The sequence below is a fragment of the Cryptotermes secundus genome, unplaced genomic scaffold (assembly GCF_002891405.2).
Source record: "Cryptotermes secundus unplaced genomic scaffold, Csec_1.0 scaffold565, whole genome shotgun sequence".
Lineage (NCBI taxonomy): Eukaryota > Metazoa > Arthropoda > Insecta > Blattodea > Kalotermitidae > Cryptotermes > Cryptotermes secundus.
The window spans coordinates 62,911-84,042 of record NW_019731581.1 but is presented as its reverse complement, the minus strand read 5'-3'; the positions used below and the strand labels follow the sequence as shown (position 1 = coordinate 84,042).

Sequence of the window (21,132 nt, the reverse complement as noted above, 5' to 3'; positions counted from 1 at the left end):
CGTAGCGTTTAACTAATTAAACACAGGGACAAGTTCATTTAATCTGGCACCATTCATTCCATTGTTGTGCGAGGCACGAGCAAGAATGTTGGCGTATTCGAAGTGTCTGTTGTGATTGAACGATAATATTAAATGATGAAAGTAAAGCTATCCTTGTAACAGGGCGTGGAGGCCCATAGGGTTGTGAGATGTTGAGGCTCCCACATTTTTTTCGAGATAGTCGGTTCGTAATGGTGGTGAGGTCAGCCTTACGTGCCGGCCTCCCTTTACCCGCAGGAAGATTCCTGGTACTCATTTCTGTTAGAGGCTTAGGCGTCCACCGGAAAAGAATAGGATGGACCTCTTTAACTATTGTCTGTTGGATTAAACTGGCTCACGATAGTGTCTAGTGTTGTAGATATTAGTGTTCTGTAGAAGGTGTGAAATTGTTTGTCCAGTTGAAATTCTACTATCTTGTTAAGAATGTTTTGGGTCCTTGTTATTTGAAGGTTTCACAAGGGCCCAAGTTTGTGTTGCCCGTGAGTGTACTTAGCGGGGAACAAAGGGGTGATAGTATGTAGAGGGTCGCATTGTGTCGTCACCGCATTGTATAATGCACCAGTTCCTTGTGTTGTTGCTTCTGGCGTCTACATCTCTGTGGGTTTCGTCGTGAAACTTGCCTTTAGAACCCGAACTTACCGAGTTTAATGCGGAAAATAAATTACATCATTTGTTAGTATGTTTCCACAGCAGTTTTTCACTTCTGATTCCTTGAAATGTCAAGAGATGGCAGCACAATTTATATGTGCTGATATTATCAAGCACGAATACAAGAGTGAGCCAGTAATGGGTATAAAAAGTAAAACACGTGATATTAAAACCTGGGAAAAAAAATCCCCACATATCCTCCTCCAACAGTGATACACTTGACCCATCGCTCTACCAGTGCGTCGAAACCCGCAGCACAGAAGCCTTATGACTGTTGTCTCAGCCACTTCCGCACCCAAGTAAGTTGGTACACTGTCACGGTCTCAAGAGGGCGATCGTCTCGTATCATCTGCGACTTTTGAACGGCCTTGAGATAATTTCTCGACCCAGTTGTGAACCGCTTTACGCGACAAACATATCCCATCGTAAAGAGGAAACATTTCCTTATGAATATCCATTGCTCGAGTCCTTTTGCTCACAAAAACACATAACAGAACGCTGCTCTTCGGTAGTATGTACCTCAGGCACTATCGTCATTTTGACTACTGAAACCAGCATTTGGTACTTGCTGTCACGAAGCTGGTCACATAGAAAAGCTATTACAGCTCTTTACTTCCATTTGTGGCCTGTTTACTGATTACTTACTACCCCCTGTATATTTATGACCGAAGTAGCTTGTGTATTTTGTAGGAAGCCGCCGAGGTAAATCCGTCGTACGCATGCGCAATTGCCGAAGAAGCAGCTGACCCTCAAGGCGACATGGGCCCTTCATCCACAGACATAACCGCGGCGGCTTATTGCGTATAGTAATCCGGAAGGTCGCTAGTTCGATTCTGGTTTAGGTCATTGGATGTTTCAGTTGACCTAATCCTTCCAGCCGCACTATGGCCCTGAGGTCGACTCAGCCTCTAACAGAAATGAGTATCAGGAACCTTCCTGGGTGGTAAAGGGCAGCTGGCGCGTAAGGCTGACCTCACCGCCGTCTGTGAGGCGATTATTTAGAGAATGTAATAGTCTCGACTTCTCACAACCCTGTGGGGCTTCACGGCCTGTTACGGGGATAGCTTTACCTTTTTGCAGTGGAGTGACTGAGATAGAGTGGATGAGAGTGAGCCAGCAGTGTCACTCCACAGTAGTTGGAGTGACCTGTAGTAGCCAGAGCCCTCCCATCGTCTTGGAGGAGGCCCTGTTTGAAAACACGCAAAACTCTGACCAAGACGACCTTATTGGCGAGGGCTAGCAGTAATTTACTGGACTGGTAGAGCATGGTGCACGGGTGCGAATCTCTTTGAAAATTTTGTGTTATTCATGTCTTTGCTTTTTACGGACCCTGACTTGTAATAATGGAAGTACCGGGTTCTGATATCGGCCGGTGTACCGTGAGTTGTGACTGAGGTTTATCGTTGTTTTCCTCAGTTGTTGAGGCGAATGCCAGATAATGTGAAATCAAGTCCATGGGCTCTTGTCTGTGATACACGATCTCAAGGAGAAGATGCCCATTCATTAACCTAAATATGTAAGTTGCAAGGTGCACATTGCAGCATCGCCTGTGCTGTGTCTTTACGCCACGCATGAAGGAAATGCGGGTAACAGCTACCACAGGATGCAAAGACATTACAGTTTTCCTTCTGTGCTTCTTTTCCTCCGTCATTTCTCCTTGCCTTTTGTTCTTTCGTTCGTCTTTTTATTTCTTTCCGTCTTTTTTTCCTTCCTTTCTCTTGCTGTTCTCTCTTGCGGCCTAGTTTGTAGGATCGCACTGCATTGCTGTTGCCTGATAAGACGAAATGATGTTGGGTGGCTTGTGCAACTGTAAGCCGACTGTTGATTGGTCTGTTGCAGGTCTAACGAGGCCACCCATGTACCCGTTTTCTGCAGGCCAGTACACGTACCCCATGCTCAGCCCAGAGATGTCGCAAGTGGCCGCTTCATGGTAAGTAACTCTGATCCAGGACTTATTCGTACCACCGCACAACCCACTTCCTTGATGTAGCTCTGAATCTATATTTTGGAAGCACCCGCTAAAACCTCAGCCTCTACTGGCTGTCCTGAGGTTTTCAGACGTTTCCAAAGCCATTCCAGTTGCAGGATAACCCTTTTCCGTATCGTTACCTTCTTCTGTTTATGATCTGCAGTGAAGTTTGATGTTGCCTGTGTAATACGTAATGAGAGGTTCGTCCATAAGCCTGAACGTTGAAACTGAGGCGATGTTTAGCAGTTGAGCTTCCTTGAGTCCTTACGTTTTCTGTAGGTAGGTGCAAGAAGGATGGTTCTAGACTGAATAGTAGCAGCCATTCTTACAATTTAATCTGGTAGTAATTTCTTCATGGACACAGTTTTGATTTGTTAATGTCATTTCCTAATATTTGAAAACTTCCAAATTTTGGAAGCATATGAATGTATATAGTACATAGTTTGCATATACTTAAACATTCTTACTGGAGCCATGTATATATATTTTTTTTTCATTATGGTATATATATTTTCCATAGTTAATTAACTTTGTAGGTACAGGCCAGAGGTGTACAGTTCAGGTCCGGTGTCCCGTGATTTGCATGGACTTCGTGAATGGCTTTCTCTGCACCTAAGTTGAAAAGCAACGCTGTTAAAGCCTCTCCCATTGAAACAATAGTATTAAGAAAAGTTAGCGAACACGTGACAGTTTGCTGTGTCACATGGCATCGACTGTCATGACTTGATATCTCCGTGGAATAAAGTTCATTTACCACGTTAGTACCTTCCGGTGGGCCTCCAGTTAAGTCCAGTTTACATTTTTATGTTTTTTTTTAAATCCTTATCAGTACTGTCCTCGCGTCTTCGCTTTGGGCAGTATTCTCCCCAGATATTCCGCCTAATATTTTGTATGCACTTCTTATCCCCCATGTGTTCTACATGTCATGTTCATCTCGTCCCCCATGTTCGGTAACTTTACTTGTGGTTTTTGAAGATGATAAAGTATGGAAGGGTCGCGCCATAGCTCAAGCGGTTAGTCGCTGGCTTCCCATCTCGGCGGCCCGGGTTCGATCCCGGGTCTGGTCAAGTGGGATTTGTGGTGAACAAAGTCTCTGGAGCAGGTTTTCCCTGCCAATCTTCATTCCACCATTCCACAATCACCCTCACCTATCATCTGTGGCTGGTACAATAGGCCAGAAGTAGCCGCAGCACAAGGGACTTAGTCCCACCCCACTAGCAATAAAAAACAAAGTATGGAGCTCCACACTGCGATAACCACGCTCCAGTGTTAGTGGGGGATTCGCTTGATGCTTATTACTTCGTCTAGTGCGTCGTTTAAAACTTAATGGAACCACCGGGTCACCTATCGAACAGGAGTGTTTCTTCTGGGACAGCGACCGTCTATTTCTAATGCTAGGTTAGAAACCTGCCTGCCCTCCAACGTCGTGTAGTGCACTAAGCACATGGACTGTTGCAGGTACAATAAAGACGTACTGAACAAGAGGAAATTTGTATTAAAAGTAAAAGGTTAAGACTTAACAAAACAGATAGCTAAGAATATAATTTAAGTGATCTCTTGCTGTACCTTATTGTGACGACGATAAGCTGTACGAATATTATGTTTCTGAACATTAGCCATCGTTCTGTTTGTATTTGTGTTAATATGTCATCGTCACAATCTGTTACATCTTGTGGTAAGCAGTATTTAACAGAACTGTAATTCTTAGCGGCAAAGAAGTCCCTTTTTTTTTATTGCTAGTGGGGTGGGACTAAGTCCCTTGTACTGCGGCCACTTCTGGCCTATTGTACCAGCCCCAGATAATAGGTGAGGGTGATTGTGGAGCAATTGGTGGAATGAAGATTGGCAGGGGAAACCGAAGTACTCGGAGAAAATCTGCCCCAGCGCCAATTTGTCCACCACAAATCCCACTTGACCAGACCGGGGATCGAACCCAGGCCGCTGCAGTGGGAAGCCAGCGACTAACCGCTTGAGCAATGGCGCGGCCAAGAAGTCCCTTACTAAATTTCAGTTATTTCATTGGCTTTCCTGTCGGTTAAGTTGATGGTTTACCAACGTATCCATACGAAAATTCGAGAAGTGTTCTATATTGGACACAGTTCAGGAGAATGCATTTTCCAAACGTTTTCCTTTCCCTTCGCTTTTCTCGTGTCTCAATACAGTCACAAGGAATTTCCAATTGGCCGTGAACAGACCCACAAGAGCTCGTGGCTGGTAACGGACCATGTAACCGCCAGTAATGACGTTACACAGTACTAGCCGTCTCAAAAACATAAATCTCTTCGCTGTCCACGAATTTCCGGTCTCCTCTGGAACCGGAAGCTTCATAACCGCCATTGGATCCCAGCCTGAGCCACTTTCGTTCTAAAACCACTTTTAATATTATATTCCTGTCTTCTCGTAGGTCACGTGTTTGAATGATCTATTTCGATAGTACACGTATTAGGTGAAGGGTAGAACTTACAATGTTTAGTAACTTCCTCCAGTTTTGCTACTTCATATTTTTTTAGATCTAGTGGATTTACTTAATACTCATATTTTATAGAGTAGACTGTACATAAACAGGCAATAAAAAAGATATAGTGGCATTTCGTTTTTACAGTGTCACGTACAACACTAATGTACTGTAAGATTTATTAAAAGCTGTTCACTTCCAAAAGTTTGTCACTACATGTTTCGACCAATGTGGTCATCATGGGGTGTTAAAATTATTCGGATGAGGAAATTGCTGTCTTCTGTTAGCCCCCTCGCTGCGCACGCGCGTTCGAGTTGGTGGGTTGTAGTTCATCCTGTTATGTGTTGTTCTCCGTGTCATGTTTACGAAACAGAACACAGCAGTTTCCTCGTCCGAATAATTTTTAACACCTAATGATGACCACATTGGTCGAAACGTATAGTGACCAACTTCTGAAGTGAATAACTTTTAGTAAATTTTATAGAACATAGCGTTGCACGTGAGGCTGTAAAGAAACCAATTGTCACGAAGTGTAAAGTGCAACAGGATGCTACATTGTAGCGTCTACTTGTCCCACGAGCACTTACTCTTTACTCCGTTAAATTTGAAAGTCCATGGCGAAATTCTCGTTGTGTATATGTTACTGGTTTTGGGAATCCAGCCGAATGTAACCAACTGTGCAGTTTTCTCCTCAGTGTAATTAATATTGGTACAGTCATCGTGTTACACAGAAGATTATTGGCTTGTCTCTTTGCCCATGTTCACTTCTGGTGATGTTTATTTTAACATTGTCCCAAGTTGTTGTTGTTATTGTTTGGGCTTCATTTTGCGTCCCCCTGTGATATTCTACCAGTCTCTATACCCTACCGGTACTGGTGCGTGCCATCTCCCGACTCAGCCAGCGAGTTCGGCCTCTACTGGCTCAGCGGTATCTCGCTGCTTCTCCCATCTACCAGAGGCGTTAGAGACTACTGTTGGGCGGGAAATGTCCTGAATTTGGCTCAGAGGTCCCCTTGAGACATGAGGTTCTTTTACGTGCCGTAAAGCTACGACACGGGACCCACGGCTTAAAGTTCCTCCCGGAGGACTTGTTCCCTGAATTTTTTCGCCCTTAAAAATTCCACGACCTCCGCCAGGTTTGAACCCGCGTAGCTTGAGTCACGAGGTGGGAACGTTACCCCTAGACTACGGAGGCTGCTTTGTCCCAAGTTTATCCTTACATAAGTTTTACAGATATTAGTAGTTTATGCAAAGCTTTCTTTCAGAAATCGATAGTATTTGAACATAAAAGCCAGGTTCATCACAGTCGTAACAAGATGCCATAATCGAAACATTCTCGATGCTGTTTGATATCTTCCATTCCATCTGATTCTCGACAGATCCTCTTAACGAATTCGACGAGAAAGTCTGCAGTAAAGTTTACATAGAAGTCATGTAGAGTTTTGACCCCTACTTTGTGTGAAAGTGTACTTGAGATGTAACACAGTTCCCAATCGACGTGATGTATATATAACGAAATAACGAAAACGAGTGTTCTTTGTGTGTGGGTCACACGTTTTATTCTTCTTGGCTTTGTCAAAAGTAGGATGTATTCCTACGCGGTGTCGCGTTGTTGTGTTGTATTTGAAGTTTAATACCACTTAGGAGCAACATCCCACGGCGCGCTTTGTAAATAGGCCCGAACTGGAGTACATTGGGACATGGACGCAAGATTTAGTAAGGGAAATCCAATTTTGGATACCTAGTTGATGTTGCGAGAGTCGAGTTGACACGAACCATGAATATATGAGGCATCATGGTGTGTGGATCCGTCCTAGAAAACCGAAATTGACGGCCGTGGGGATCCGTTGCACTGACCACGCGAAATCCTCTATCCGCTAAAGTTGGTACTAACTTTGTCGACAAGCGGCCGTCTCTCGGTCGGTATAGTTCGCTAGCAGACTAAAACCACGCAGTTTATTTATTTATTTATTTATTTATTTATTTTGGTTTGTGGGTGTGTGGACTGGGTGTTTAGGTATTGCGTGAATATGTCTCTGCGTTAAATGATCAGTTGCAGGACAGAAAGTACAATAAGTTCTCCTTCGCAGATATTTATTTCAGTTATGTATATATTTTACGCTGATTATGAAAATGAAGAAAATAACATTTTTCTTTTTGTCACCCACAGTGTTTGTGTGACAAAAATTTGGATTATGTGGGATTTACTTTATTGTAGTTCTTTTTAAGGTTCTGCGTGTCATTGTTGACATGTTCATGTTCAGGGCGTGTCCACCATGCTTATTAATGTTGTCACATATATTGCGTTGTGCTATTTCGGTTACCTGATTCTGCACCCCGGCCTTTTCTTAACGTTGCGTATCTGTGCACGAGAGAACTGGTTTTATTTCATGCCAGAATTCCTTGTGACAACCTTCCAGACATTTGCTCTGCAGACACATCGAACATAAAATGTATACAGAAGTATGCAGTCTACATAACAATGTTCAGTAATTAAAGTAGACACTATCGTATCAACATTTGTTTTTATCGTCGCTACATGTTTCGACCCTTATACTGGGTCATCGGCAGGGATACAGTGATTATTATTATTATTGGAGGGGGTGGGTTTCCCCATGCACTGCCACCAGCTGATTATTGTGCGTCCCCCTTTAATTTCTACTGTAGCCATGCCCTTCCAGTACTGGTGCTCCCTATCAGCCCCGTTCTGTCAGCGAGGTCGGGCTTCTCTGACAGTGGTGCCCGATACTTCCCCCATCTACCGGAGGAATTGGAAACTACTTGGGCGGGAAATTTTGCCTAATTTTGCTCAGAGGTCTCCTAGAGACAGGCTCTTTTACGTAACGTAAATCTACGACACGGGACCTGGATACAGTGATACTTGACTCAGATGTTGAATTGCATCTAACGATTAACATCTAATTCTTCAATAATGATCCTTAGTCAAGTTTTAGTGAACTTTAGAACTCCGCGTTAAGACCCGATAAAATCACGAACAAAAGGTTTTTGTCAGTCATTAACGTGACAGGCGAAAAATATTAGTTGCCGCAGATGGAAAGAATAATCGCGATAGTGGAAATGCGGATCTGTATCATGTAGGTGGTAGCCGGGCGTGGAGGAACGCTCAAGCTTGGAAGGTGGCCTGTTTTGTTCAGTTGAAGAAGGGATGTAGTCGTTTTTAAATCGGGAAATAATTTCATGGCACCAGGGCCTTACTTCATGTTCTGTAGTTGGAGGTTCTGTTCCACACGTAGGTGATTTCGTTCCGTTCTGTTTTCTTATGCTTATTCTTTTTCTCTTATTTCGTTGTTTCATTCTTCCTCTTTATCCCTTCAATTCTGTGTTGTTTGCTTCTTCCATCGAACCCATTTTTCTTGCATATTTTATTTTTCATCTTTTTACTGTTTCTTCTTCCATTCCTATTTGTTTCTCTCTCTTTGTTTCTTCCTTCTTTATTTCCTTTTTCTTCTTTCAGTATTTCCATTTTTTGTTTTTGTTCATGTAGGGTGTGTATTTAACAATATTGCACGTGTATGGAGTGTGACTGTAGGCGGGGTTTGGATTGGTAATCAGAATTATTGCACATTTATACACACAACTCGTAACTACAAGTAACATTAACGCTATCGGTAATTCACTACAGAACACACTTAAGTCCTGTCAGTCTGTTATGTCTTCACCGGTCGTTGCCTGGTAACGACTTCGAACGGACTTACCCCTTACTCTGGGTTCAAGAATTGTCCCCGTGTTGCTAGCAGCATCTAACAGCAGTAGCGCGCAAGGACTGAATCACAGCAGTCCTCTATCTCTACTCACTAATTGTCCTCCTTATAGCATCTCGGCACGGACCGCATAGAAAACTCAGTTCGTCTCTTGCTGTTTCGGGGCGTTGCGTGGTAATGGGTCTACATGCCACAATAATTGGTGTACTGGGAGAGGAATACAGAGACTGTATTTGGGAAATTTGTGTACCCCAGACAGCAGTAGTATCTTCACCTATCTTTCCAGCGTGTATCTGCGCATGTGCGATATCCGAGAGAACGTCATGCACCGAGCTGCAACTCATACTGTGGCTTGACGTTTATGACTTCGACAGTAAAAGCAGTAAGAATGTTGTATACTGTAACAGCGTGTTCTCAGGTCTGACGTCTAAAGACAGCCCCCCCTCCCACCCATTCCGCCTCATTTCACGTGTTGTGGCTCTCAGACCCAGAAGTCTTTTCTCCATCTTCCCCTGAAGCTTGCCTATTGCGGACCAAATCGGTTTATTGGGATAACCCCACCCCCCTTTCCAGTTTTTCCAATTCTTTCTGCCCTGGCATTAAGAATCGATATAGGGTGGTTACTGGAAAGAAATGGAATTGAAAAAGGCGATGATTGGGGTATAGATTGAAAAAGGGGGAAGGGTGGAGTAAAATCAGCTATTGTGAGGGGGTTGCAGTGCGTAAGGAAAGTTTATGCTCCTACAAGAAAGCATAATGTTTCGGGAACTTGTGTTCAGATGATCGTTTTGTTCTGTGGGTCTTAGAGAGATTGGTTTTATTAAAGTACGTTACTCATGCAAACGTTGGTAATACTTATAATCTTTTATGGCAAATGTGTCAAGTTGGTATTATGTTAGAGTCCGATGTTTAGCAACGTAACAAACAAAACAACGCGACTTACTAGGAAACGTACCAAAATTTTGCAGGAGTTGACTAAATTCTTCCTTGCGAATTTGTTTGCGGATTTTATTGCAGTTATTGTTTATATAATTATTAGCAAAATCCTACAGGATACTGCACTGCACAGAGAGAGAAGCCATTTTCCTCATACGAGGGAGTCAGTAAATAAGTCACAAATAGAAGTTAAACAGCTGTAATGGGTGTAATAGGTTTTATATCTGTATCACTATATAGCTGTACGGTCCATGACGATGAAGGAGACCCACATTCACATGTTCAGAGACTGGTTTCAGTAGTTAAAATGGCGATCGTGCTTGAAGGTGTTTGTCACGTGTAGCGGTTCACAACTGAGTGGCAAACGATGACGGAAGAGGTTGAAACGGGGGTGCAGAAGTGGCAGAGACAGCGGGTTTCGACGCACTGGTCAAGCATTGGGACAGGTGTATCAGTGTTGGTGGAGGATATGTTAAGAAATACGTTTTACGTTTGATATCCATTTGTGACCTGTTTACTAACTGCCGATATCTAACACAGAAGCTGCCTGCAAAATGAGAAACGTGCGTCTTGTTTCAGGCACACTCCTAGTATGTATCCGATCTCAACGGCGGGTGCCGGGTTTCGAAGTCCGTACCCCACGTCACTACCCATCACAAGTACAAGTTTATCCAGGTGAGTACCAGTAGTTTTCCACGGCTTAGTAACTGCGTTATGAATTATTTGTTTTAGCGAATCTTTGCAATTTACTAACAACGAATTGTATTGGTCATGAAAAATGTGAAACTCTTCATCTCAAAATATATTTAGTTTTTGACGATGCATCGAAAAGAAACGTGCCCCTCCATTTTTTGAAAACGAGTATTTGTATGAATGGAGAAGTTTGCCATGCATACAAATCAAAATATGGAAAATTTTAGGTCTAAAATGTCATGGGGGAAGGGGGAAGTCCCAGTCTGTGCTCATAAATAACAGTGCCTAACCTTAGGCATGATTTTGGTGCATGACAGGTTTATAGTACCCTTTTTTTTTGTCGAGCTAAAATTAACGTTTCATTTGTTTAATATTAATTCGCACTTTACAGGGTCCAGTTCTTTGACACATTTTTATTAAACTTGATGCCAATATTATTGCGTTTTCATTTTAAGGTTCAGGTTTGCTTCGCAGCGTATATATTTTTTATGCCACTCGTTAGGTCATTAGTTAAGAGAATAATACCTTTAATAAAAGTGGAAGGTTTCGATGAAATATGCATTTTGTGTTTGGTATAATAAATGGTCAGAGTTTCTGCCTACATATCCAGAGGTTCCGGGTTCGATTCCTGGCGGTACCAGATTTTCTGGGAAGCAGTGGATCTGGAACGGGGTCCACTCAGCCTCGTGATGATAATTGAGGAGCTATTTCAAGCAAATAGCTGCTACGGTTTAGAAAATAGAGATTAACGGCCATGGGGATCCGTTGCGCTGTCAACGCGACACCCTCTATCCGCAGAAGTTGGCACTAACTTCGCTGACAAGCGGCGGTCGCTCTGTCGGTATAGTTCTCTTGCGGAGTAAAGCCACGGAGCTTGTGTCGAACAAATTATTGTGTATAATCCCACGTGATGTTTTATCTTTATTACAGTATACTAAAACAAAGTACATTAAGACGCCGTTACAGTCTTCTGATTTTTGAATTGGCATTTAAATTGTCTGTAAACAGTTATGTAACGTTCCCCTCCACCCCTGAATGTTTTAGTTTCTTACCCTTTCCACTTTTAGCTTTCCTTCTTCATTCCATCTTCCTCTCCGACCGCTTCTTCGTTTTTAAATCCAAGATTTATTGTTTTTTTATTTTGTTTTCCCCACCTTTCGTTTCTAAACTCACAGCAAACCGGAAGTGTATCCTAGGCGCTGGGCTGCATTACATAGCCCAGAATTTCTGGCACATTTTCCACCCAGTGTGATTCAGTAAGGGAAAATCTGGTGACGAAGTTAAGGGATGCGGGTTGATAATTTTTACATATAATTAAACACAGTGTCTTTTAGCCGTTATTCACAACACCTTCAGCCTGCATGATTTAGGATTATGAACCTTATCGCAGATGGAGAGTCTCGCTGGTGTCTCTCTCTCTTAATTGATGTGCTGCAACATGACTCCGTAAAATTGTGAATGTATTTGTTGTTATTGGATTTTCCTAATAGCATAACATTAGCCTGATTTTTGTAAGTCTGTAGCAGCAGTGAACTTTGTTACTTCAAATTATTTTCCTTTTTTTCACACGTGCGTAAAGATGTGCATGCGACCTTTTTTTGCATAAACTCCCAGAATTCCATTAACCTTAAACAGTAGTGAGTTTCATTTCAAGTTTATACACAATTTCTTCCCATAAAATGGCTGATCTCATGACATAATAGAGTGAGGAAAACTAAGGGCCGCACCATAGCTCAAGCGGTTAGTCGCTGACTTCCCATCGCGGCGGCCCGGGTTCGATCCCTGGGTCTGGTAAAGTGGGATTTATGGTGGACAAAGTGGTGTTGGGGTAGGTTTTCTCCGAGTACTTCGGTTTCCCGAGCCAATCTTCATTCCACCAATTGCTCCACAATCACCCTCACATCTGGGGCTGGTACAGTAGGCCAGAAGTGGCCGCAGTACAAGGGACTTAGTCCCACCCTACTAGAAATAAAAAAAATAGGAAAACCAATGCTTGGTTATTTAACAACGCTTTAAGAGTTCCTGGCTACATATCCAGTGTTCCCGGCTTCAATTCCCGGCGTTACCAGATTTGCTGATAAGTAGTGCGTTCTGGAACGGTGTCCACTCAACCTCGTGAGGATAATTAGGAGCTGTTTCAAGGAAATAGCGGCTCTGGTGTAGAAAAACGAGATTAAAGGCCTTGGGGATTCGTTGCGCTGACCACGTGATACCCTCTATCCTTTCTATGTATGAGCCGTCTGTCTAGAAAATGTGGGAGCCTCGACGTCTCACAACCTTATGGGCCACCACGGTCTGTTTCAGGGATACCTTTACTTAATTATCTACAGAACTCGATCACTACTGTAGTTGAGAAAGTGGCATTGGGATAGGTTTCCTCATAGTTCTTCGGTTTCCCCTGCCCGTTGTCATTCCGCCAGTTTCATTAGTGACGCGTTATATTGTCGATGTTGCTGCTGCATAACAAACAAACAAACAAACAAGCAAACAAACGTGAATGTCTGCCCTCCGCTACAGGGCACCTTGAAGTCCCTCCTCTGATGCAGATAGCTACTCACCCCTGGCGTAATGTCACATGACACATTCTTCGGTTAATATGTCAAGGAATGCTGCTTACATGTGAGGCCGTGTTTTGAAATGTCTCCCAGTTCCTGGGTGTGAATTGGAGTTGTATGCCTCCTTTCCCCATTCAACTAGCTCTCATTTCTATTAGCTGGGATATGTTAACATCAAAACATACTGAGTCACCATGTTACAGCCAACTTACTGTAACCCAGTACGTTTATAGGACACGGGCGGGTTAGCACAACGATACCATGTCTGGTACGTGCTACGAATTCCTATTTGGGACCTACTGTAGACGCCGTTTCCTCGTAGTCTTCTCAGATTCATGGGCCGGCAAAGTAGCTGTCTGTTTTCCTAGCCCCGGCGCCCTGTTATGTCTCACGTTTTGCTGTACAAAGAGTTGGTCTCCGAACCCAGTAACATATCCCAGTAACAGCGTAACATATCTAGATGAGTCGCAGTAATATACAGTATGTCCCAAAAGTCACTTAACCTGAAGAATTCTTGTAGTATTAACCGAAATGTTCAAATTTAAACCTGTCTTACTCTTTGCAGAGAGCTGTGCACTGAACGCGAAGAATTTTTTGTAAATTCATTACGTAATGAAGAAATTTCTAGCGTGTTCCAGTTAACATTTTACTAACCAGTTATTTTTTTACGAGCTGGGATAAAGTATAATCATTTAATATGTTGCTTTAGTCCGATAGCGAACTATACCGAGCGAGCGACCGACGCTTATAGGCGAAGTTAGTGCCAACTTTAGTGGATAGAAGGTGTCACGTGGTCAACACAACGAATCCCCACGGCCGTTAATCTCAGTTTTCTGGACCGGAGCAACTGCATTTCTATTCAAGTAGCTCCCCAGTTATCCCCACGATGCTGAGTGGATCCCGTTCCAGACCCACTACTTCTCAGAAAAAAATCTGGTAATGCCGGGAATCGAACCCGGACCTCTGGATCTGTTGCCAGGAACTTGATCACTAGACCGTAGAGGCGGTAGGTAAGGTATTTTAGGCCTATAATATAAAGCTAACTTGAATTTGCTGGTGAACATAGGTGTACGAACCTCCGATTGGGAAATGCTTCATCGTATCGTCAATTTGTACTCTGTGTTTCTCAGTCACTCCCTGCTCATCTGCTATTCTGATACCTTCTCATATATCGCGCATGTTTACAGCGTTCCCATCGGCAGTACTGTTTCGCGTCACTGGGCGCTGTCGGATGTGACTGCGGGTTTATGCCTGTATTCCCCTACCTAACATTTGCCTGGAGTGTGAAGAAATAGGTCATGCATAAGAGTTCTGTCCTGTGGGGGATATATAACGCCACGTAGCCCGGGGAAATCAGGCGACGTTTCGGAGGAACATCGCTCCCATCTTCAGGGTCAAGAGTAAGTCATTTAACCATGATGATGGAGTTAGCAAACAGAACGTCCATATTCCTGTAATGTAGGTTAATTGAACCTTCAGCGAGTGAAACGCGTACATAGGAGAGGGCGTCCGTGTTCCTGAGTCGAGTGAATTATTTGAAGAAACGTAATAAATACATAACAGAGATGGGTCATATTCCTGTAACGTGTAATAAGTCCCTCATGAAGCATGGTGTTTCGATGAATTATGAAGGCCTACATGTTGGAAATCGTCGATATTGGTGTCATTCAGTAGAGTTGCTTATGTCACTGGGCATTAATACCTATCTAGCAAGCGGATCAACTGCTTCATGCTCTTTCCATGCTTCGCTTGCTCTTCACCGTGAAGATGGAAGAGATATGTTACTCCGAAACATCAAGTTGGCTTTCCAAGGGTTACACATGAACCTCAGTTGGAACCTCAGATCTAGCAAAGTTAAACTGTTAATGCCAATTTTTTCACGCAGGTTTCCTTAACGGTATTGAAACGAGGACCACGAAGATATGCAGCTTCGTATAGTATCCAGTGTAATAGGGCATCACCTCTGTGTGTTTAATCGAAATATGATTTAACGACTAATCCCTAACACTTTTTTTTTGTTTTGTTCTCTTTTTTTTTGGCTTCATTTTTGAAGCGATTTTTACAGGTTTTCACCGACAGGGCTAATTCCGCCGCACCCCGGGTTAAGCCCCCACTCGCACCCTCACTCACATACCCACTCGATATCGTCGCACCCCGCAATCGTCACGCCTGGCCCCAAACAGGAGCTGTCGGCACATCAAGTGGACCATAATCACAGGTAAGGATATGCATTTCTGGAACTCAGGGTAGTGTTTCCTGCTCGTGTGAGGAAGGTTCAACTGGCACATGCAACGATGGGCGAGACTTTAAGGGATAAACCTATCCTGTGTCGTGGCCTACTTTATTTCGTGTATATAAATAAACATGTATCGAGAAAGCGGTCTTCTGGGATTTGGCACCCTGTATGTGTGGTGTTAACCGACGTTTCGGAGGAACGTATCGCCTCCGTCTTCAGGGTAGAAGGATAAATATAAGAAATCCGCAAGCGAAGAGACCGTGAGAACCGGTAAAAGCTCTCTTCCTTACGGATTTCTTATATTTTTCCTTCTACCCTGAAGATGGAGGCGATACGTTCCTCCGAAACGTCGGTTAACACCACATATGCACGTTGCCAAATCCCAGAAGACTGCTTTCTTCATAGTCACTGCTGTGAAAGCCTCAAATCTTACATGTATCATGAAATTGGGTAGGTTTTCCCATTAGTAACATAAGTAAAATGTATTGTGACATGACTCCTGAAGGCCGGAATAGTGGACTCAAGAGGAGACATTCATTGCTAGGCAACAGTTCGGTAAATATGTTCGTGATGCAACGAATACGAAAGCAACAAGGTATTGTTAGGGGCGATGTTTCTATTCGGTTACTGCAAATGAGAGAGTTGAGAATCGACAGTGGAAGATAATTGAGAAGAGATGATGATGAGATGGGCATGTAGATCAAGTTAGGAAAAGATTTGAGTGCGTATAGAATTTCGATGGCGAATCTTGAAAGAAAATAGCCACAGACAATCCGAAGAAGAGAATTTGTTCTGCTGAAGTAGGGTTTTGAGAATGGAAGTTGGATGGAACTGGCTCAGGATTGTACCCAGCGGGGGGGGTCTGTTATCAGAAAAATACCCAGCCACCCCTTCCACGACCCTGCCTGCCAAACCTGTCACATTGGGTGAGTCACGTTGATTTGATTTTCCGTGTTTTTATGTCTTGGGAGTGACCTGACTGGACACCAGGCACGGCGAAAAGAAGCGAACTGCAAAGAAAGACGAGATACCCAGCAACATACCTTCTCGATTGTGATTGGTCACTGGCAGGCTCCGTTGCCTTGGTAACTGGAGGATCGTGGGAGGGTGCATGGACCACCAGTAGCGTCCGTCCATCCTGGAAGTAAAGGGGTTCAAGTTATGCTGGGAATCCGGACTCCGGAATGATGAACGCGAAGGGTTGGTTTGGAATGGAAATGTGGAGGGTGGGTCGAGGGCTCTGATGTGTGTGTGTGTTTTGATCGATACTTTCAGCAGGTACAGGGGCTTATAGGTGTAGGTGGCCCCCCACTTATAGAGGAATACCGGTGGAGGTGGACCCCACTTGATATACTGAGCGGAAGAGATGTGCCTTAGATTTCGCAGTGGTTCACTTTATGTATTCGTATTATTAGAGGGGGTGGGTTTCCCCATGCACTTAGACCAGTTATTGGAACTACTTGAGCGGAAAATTATTGCCTTTAATTTAGCTCAGAGGTCTCCTAGAGACATAAGGTTCTTTTACGTGCCGTAAATCTACGACACGGGACACACGGCTTAAAGTCCCTCCCGGAGGACTTTTTCCCTGAATTTTTCCACGACCTCCGCCGGGTTTGAACCCGCGTACCTTTGGTCATGAGGTGGGAACGTTACCCCTAGACTACGGAGGACTCTTTCAGGTTATGTAACTTTCAGCGTTGAATGAATTTCGGAAATCGAATCAGTGTTAATATTTACACATGTATGGTCAGTCCGTTGATCAGTTCACGTCAGGGGCAAGCGGTGAACCCGCTCTAGTGTGAACGTGACTTTTATCCTAGAATGCATGGAGCTTGTCATCCTCGTCTCTGTACCTATATATGTGTGTGTTGTTTGCGCGTAAGGAAAATACAGCTTTTGCTTTTTGGCCAGAAATTTTGTTTTTACGTAAAGATGAAGTTGCCTAAGCGCTATGCCATGAAGACGACTGTAGGAGTGGAGGTACAGCTCCATCGATCTTGATCTCGGCACTAGATGGAGATGAGTGATCAGCATCACGGCCACTATCCCCGCGGGGAAAGTATATGATGCTGGGTGACTTCAAAGCCGGTCTGGACGCTGTGGAGAAGAGAAAAATCTCTTGCCTCTGCTGGGACTCGAACTCCTACCGTCCAACCCGTAGCCTGACGATATACTGACTGAGCTATCCCGGCATATCCTTATTTTCAAACATTCTCTATGTTAGTTCTTAGGAAGAGTGACCAGGTTTCACACCCATGTAAAAGAAAAGGTAAAACTGCTAGGTACTGTGCTGATAAGACGTTAAAACAGAAGAGTAATAAAACGTGAGACAAGTTAATTCGTGGAGCTGTATATCTGTTTGTGTGGTCACTACACAAGGCATCTAACTCACTAAGTGAATGGACAGTAAATCGAGGTTTTGAATGGTCATAACATTGTGCTGCAGCGTCCCTCTGTCCCCGTCGAACTTGGTCGTTGTATCAAAATCCACACTTCAGAAGCCTTCGCCTTCCTGTTGCTGGAGCACTACATGTAGCAGCGTCACAAGGGCGCCGCAGTTTCCTCTACAAATTTTACACCTGATGATGGCAGCCAGTTGGGCCGAAACATGTAGTGTTCGAATAATAGGAAGAGAGATAAATGCTTTTGATGTGTGAATTGTAATACATCGACAAAGTTGAACAAGGGCGGTGATAGGTGTGAGTGCTGATTTAAATGGTCAATTGACACTTTTTTTTTTTTTGCTACAGCTCGTAAAAGTGTTTGCTCAGCCTCACAGCCTGTCTTCATAAATTGTGCACAGTTTGCAGTACTGTGTGTTTGCACGGGGCACATTGTGTCCACTGTAACTGCTTAACTTTGGAAGGTGTTTCGAAAACTCCGGTTGCATAGACATATTTTATGAGATAAAGGATGTTTCACACCGTCACGAAGGAAACTGACTCCTGAGAGGCTGAGTAGCCTGTCAGGTAGTTAGGAAATTATCCGTCTATGGCAGTAGGTTTCCAGTTCCCCCATGTTCCTGATACGTAACGCTTTCCTTCATGGGAAATATCATACTGCAGTATGGCCGTGCTACTTTAATTATCTTTCTTTGAATGCTTTAATATGTATAGACCGCCTCTGTGGTCTAGTGGTCAGAGTTCCTGAGTACAGATCCAGATGTCCCGGGTTCGATTCCCGGTGCTACCAGATTTTCTGGGAAGTACTGGGTCTGGAACGGGGTCTACTCAGCCTCGTGAGGATAATTGAGGTGCTATTTCAAGGAAATATCGGCTTCGGTCTGGAAACCCGGGATTAACGGCTGTGGGAATTCGTTGCGCTGACCACGCGACTAACTAACTTCAACAAGCGACGGTCGCTCGGTCGGTATAGTTCGCTTGCGGATTACAGGCCAGGGAGTTTGTATAGACACCCCATGATTTTGTGTCGTAGCGTAAGAAAGTGGTTCATTCTGAATGAAAAACGTTATATCAACATGGGTCCCGTTCTTATAAGTTTCAGAGATATGAACATTTTGAGTGAAGCTTGACTTAGTAAGTTTGTTTTGGAGAAAACATTTGTATTTGGGTAAAAAATGAAGTCGTAACATTTTGTAGTGTACTTAGCTTAAAGTTGCTTAAAATCATCGCACACGTACTAATAATCAAAGTGACTGAGGTCCGATGAACACGGTGGCCAGATCAGCGTACCGGTGTTGCCATCTGGCGGGGAACTCGTTACTCAGATATCGTCTTGACGTTCTTGCGGAAATGCTGGGTTGTTGCGCCATGCTGGTGGTATGTTGCAGTCGTATTAGCAGAGGAACGTTGTCTAAGGGGTCCGGTGTTTCATTTTTGCAGAAATCTGTCTTAAATATCACCTCTCAGTCTTTGCAGGAAGATCTGCGGCCCAAGGCTCACACGCGCATGCGCTACATACGAGTGTAATCTTATTCGGGAATGATCTGAAGTTATTGCAGAAAGCCACAGGCAAGGTAAAAAGGTAAATTAATTAAACACTGTGCCATGAAGACATATGGGGGAGTGGAGATAGACCTCCACCATCCTTGACCTCGGCACCAGATGGAGGTGAGTGGCCAGCTTCACGCCCAAGCCGCTTTATCCACTGGAGAACAGAACAATCTTGTACAGAACTATGCCAACTCCCAAGTGATGGACACTCCACATGTTATTCGAATGGTGTAATGGGTGTGAGACATCCTTAGTAGTGAGAGGTGTGAAGTACATACAAAATTCCAGTCGGAAAACAATAGAAACCACTTGGAAGACCTGGGTGTAGATGGGAGGATAATATTAAATGCGTCTTTACGAAGTAGGATGGTAGAACGTGGACAGGATTCAGCTGGCATGTGCCTGGGAACAGTTGCGGGCCGTTGTGAATACGATAATGAACCGTCGGATTCTGCAGAAGAGGCAAGAAATTCGACTTTCTGAGTGGATGTTTGCTTCTCTATAAGCACTGCACACAGAGGAGTTGGTTGGTCAGTGCAGAGAAATTATATTCCAGCTTTAATTACGAAAAGAAACGAATTGCGGCTCATTGTTGCTGTTTGGTCACGGTACAGGCAGTGGGATTAATTTATAAGCACACGTTCATGTGTTTTTCTTTCGGAATACAGGTTGTATGTGTGTTCTGTGTGAATAGTTTGGAAATGTGATTTATTGCTGGAATAAAGGGGACTTCCCCTACTACCACCAACCCCAAAACTCTTTATTTATTATTGAATGATGGCTGCTATGTCTTCAGCCAGAGGTCGTTATTATGAATGATACATTAATGAGACAACAGTGTGAGTGCAGGACCGGTGTAAAGTTCTGCCAGGTCTGTTGATATACAAGAACTGCCATGTTGCTTTGTAAAGATTTGATAACATAAAAGACCCGTTCCCATGATCAGTATTCTTGTGACTGCTGATTTCTAATATAATCAGAACAGTTCTCTGAAGTGTAGGTCCTACGTGGGTGACGTAAGCGTAGATAATATTAAAACAGGGCACGAAGATGTTTACCTAGTTCATCGGGCTCTTGTGGGGGGGCACGCGGTAGCGTAGCAATTGAGGAGCTATGCTACAAGCTGGAAGGTCGCGGGTTCAAGTCCCGATGAGGTCATTGGATATTTTTCACTTGACATAATCCTTCCAGCCGCACTATGGCCCTGGGGTTTACTCAGCCTCTAATAGAAATGAGTACCAGGAATTAATTAAATAATTTTCCTGGGGAGTAAAGCGCGGCCGGTGCGTAAGGCTGACAACCTTACTGCCATCTTTGAGCCGATTGTCTAGATAATGTGGGAGCCTCACAACCCTATGGGCCTTCACGGCCTGGTACGGGGATAGCTTTACTTTTTTACTTTTATCGGGCTCTTCTGGAATTGGGAATGTGCCTTTATGTGTATGGAAGGGAAAGGTTTGCTTGCACTGCCGAGCTATGTCGTCATCCCATCTCAACAGAGTTCGTGGCTCTTAGGGGAGGCACCACCTCGAGAAGCGGTTCGAACCGAATACCTTCGAAATTAAAATTACCTGAGGAGCATAGGCAGTATCCTATTTAGAATTTATTTTGGAGTATTAAAAAAATCATGTAACAAATTGCAGGATTTGAGGTTCTCACAGCGGTAGTTATGAAATTTGCTATCTTCGGTGATATAGCGCCGTGTAGTGCGTATATTATCCGACGTTTCGGAGGAACGTATAACCTCCATCTTCAGGGTCGAAAATTAACCGATCAAGAAACCAGTGAGAGCAGTCAATGGGGATAACAATTATATAGGGACGAGAAGGTAGGAAGGAAGGGGTTGTTGCCTAATCCCCTCATGTGCTGGGCTGGTTTTTTGTTCGGATGATTTTCGACCGTGAAGATGGAGGTGATACGTTTCTC

General features: G+C 43.8%; 1 protein-coding gene across 1 annotated transcript in view; it reads left to right on the top strand.

Annotated features, from left to right (window-relative positions):
• LOC111867222 (protein pangolin, isoforms A/H/I/S) overlaps positions 1-21,132 on the top strand; it is a 480,096-nt gene that overhangs the window by 431,557 nt on the left and 27,407 nt on the right. The window contains exons 5-7 of the mRNA XM_023856871.2: positions 2,527-2,617; positions 10,349-10,444; positions 15,071-15,235. Coding sequence (XP_023712639.1) covers positions 2,527-2,617; positions 10,349-10,444; positions 15,071-15,235 — 352 coding nt within the window. The remainder of the gene's footprint in view (positions 1-2,526; positions 2,618-10,348; positions 10,445-15,070; positions 15,236-21,132) is intronic.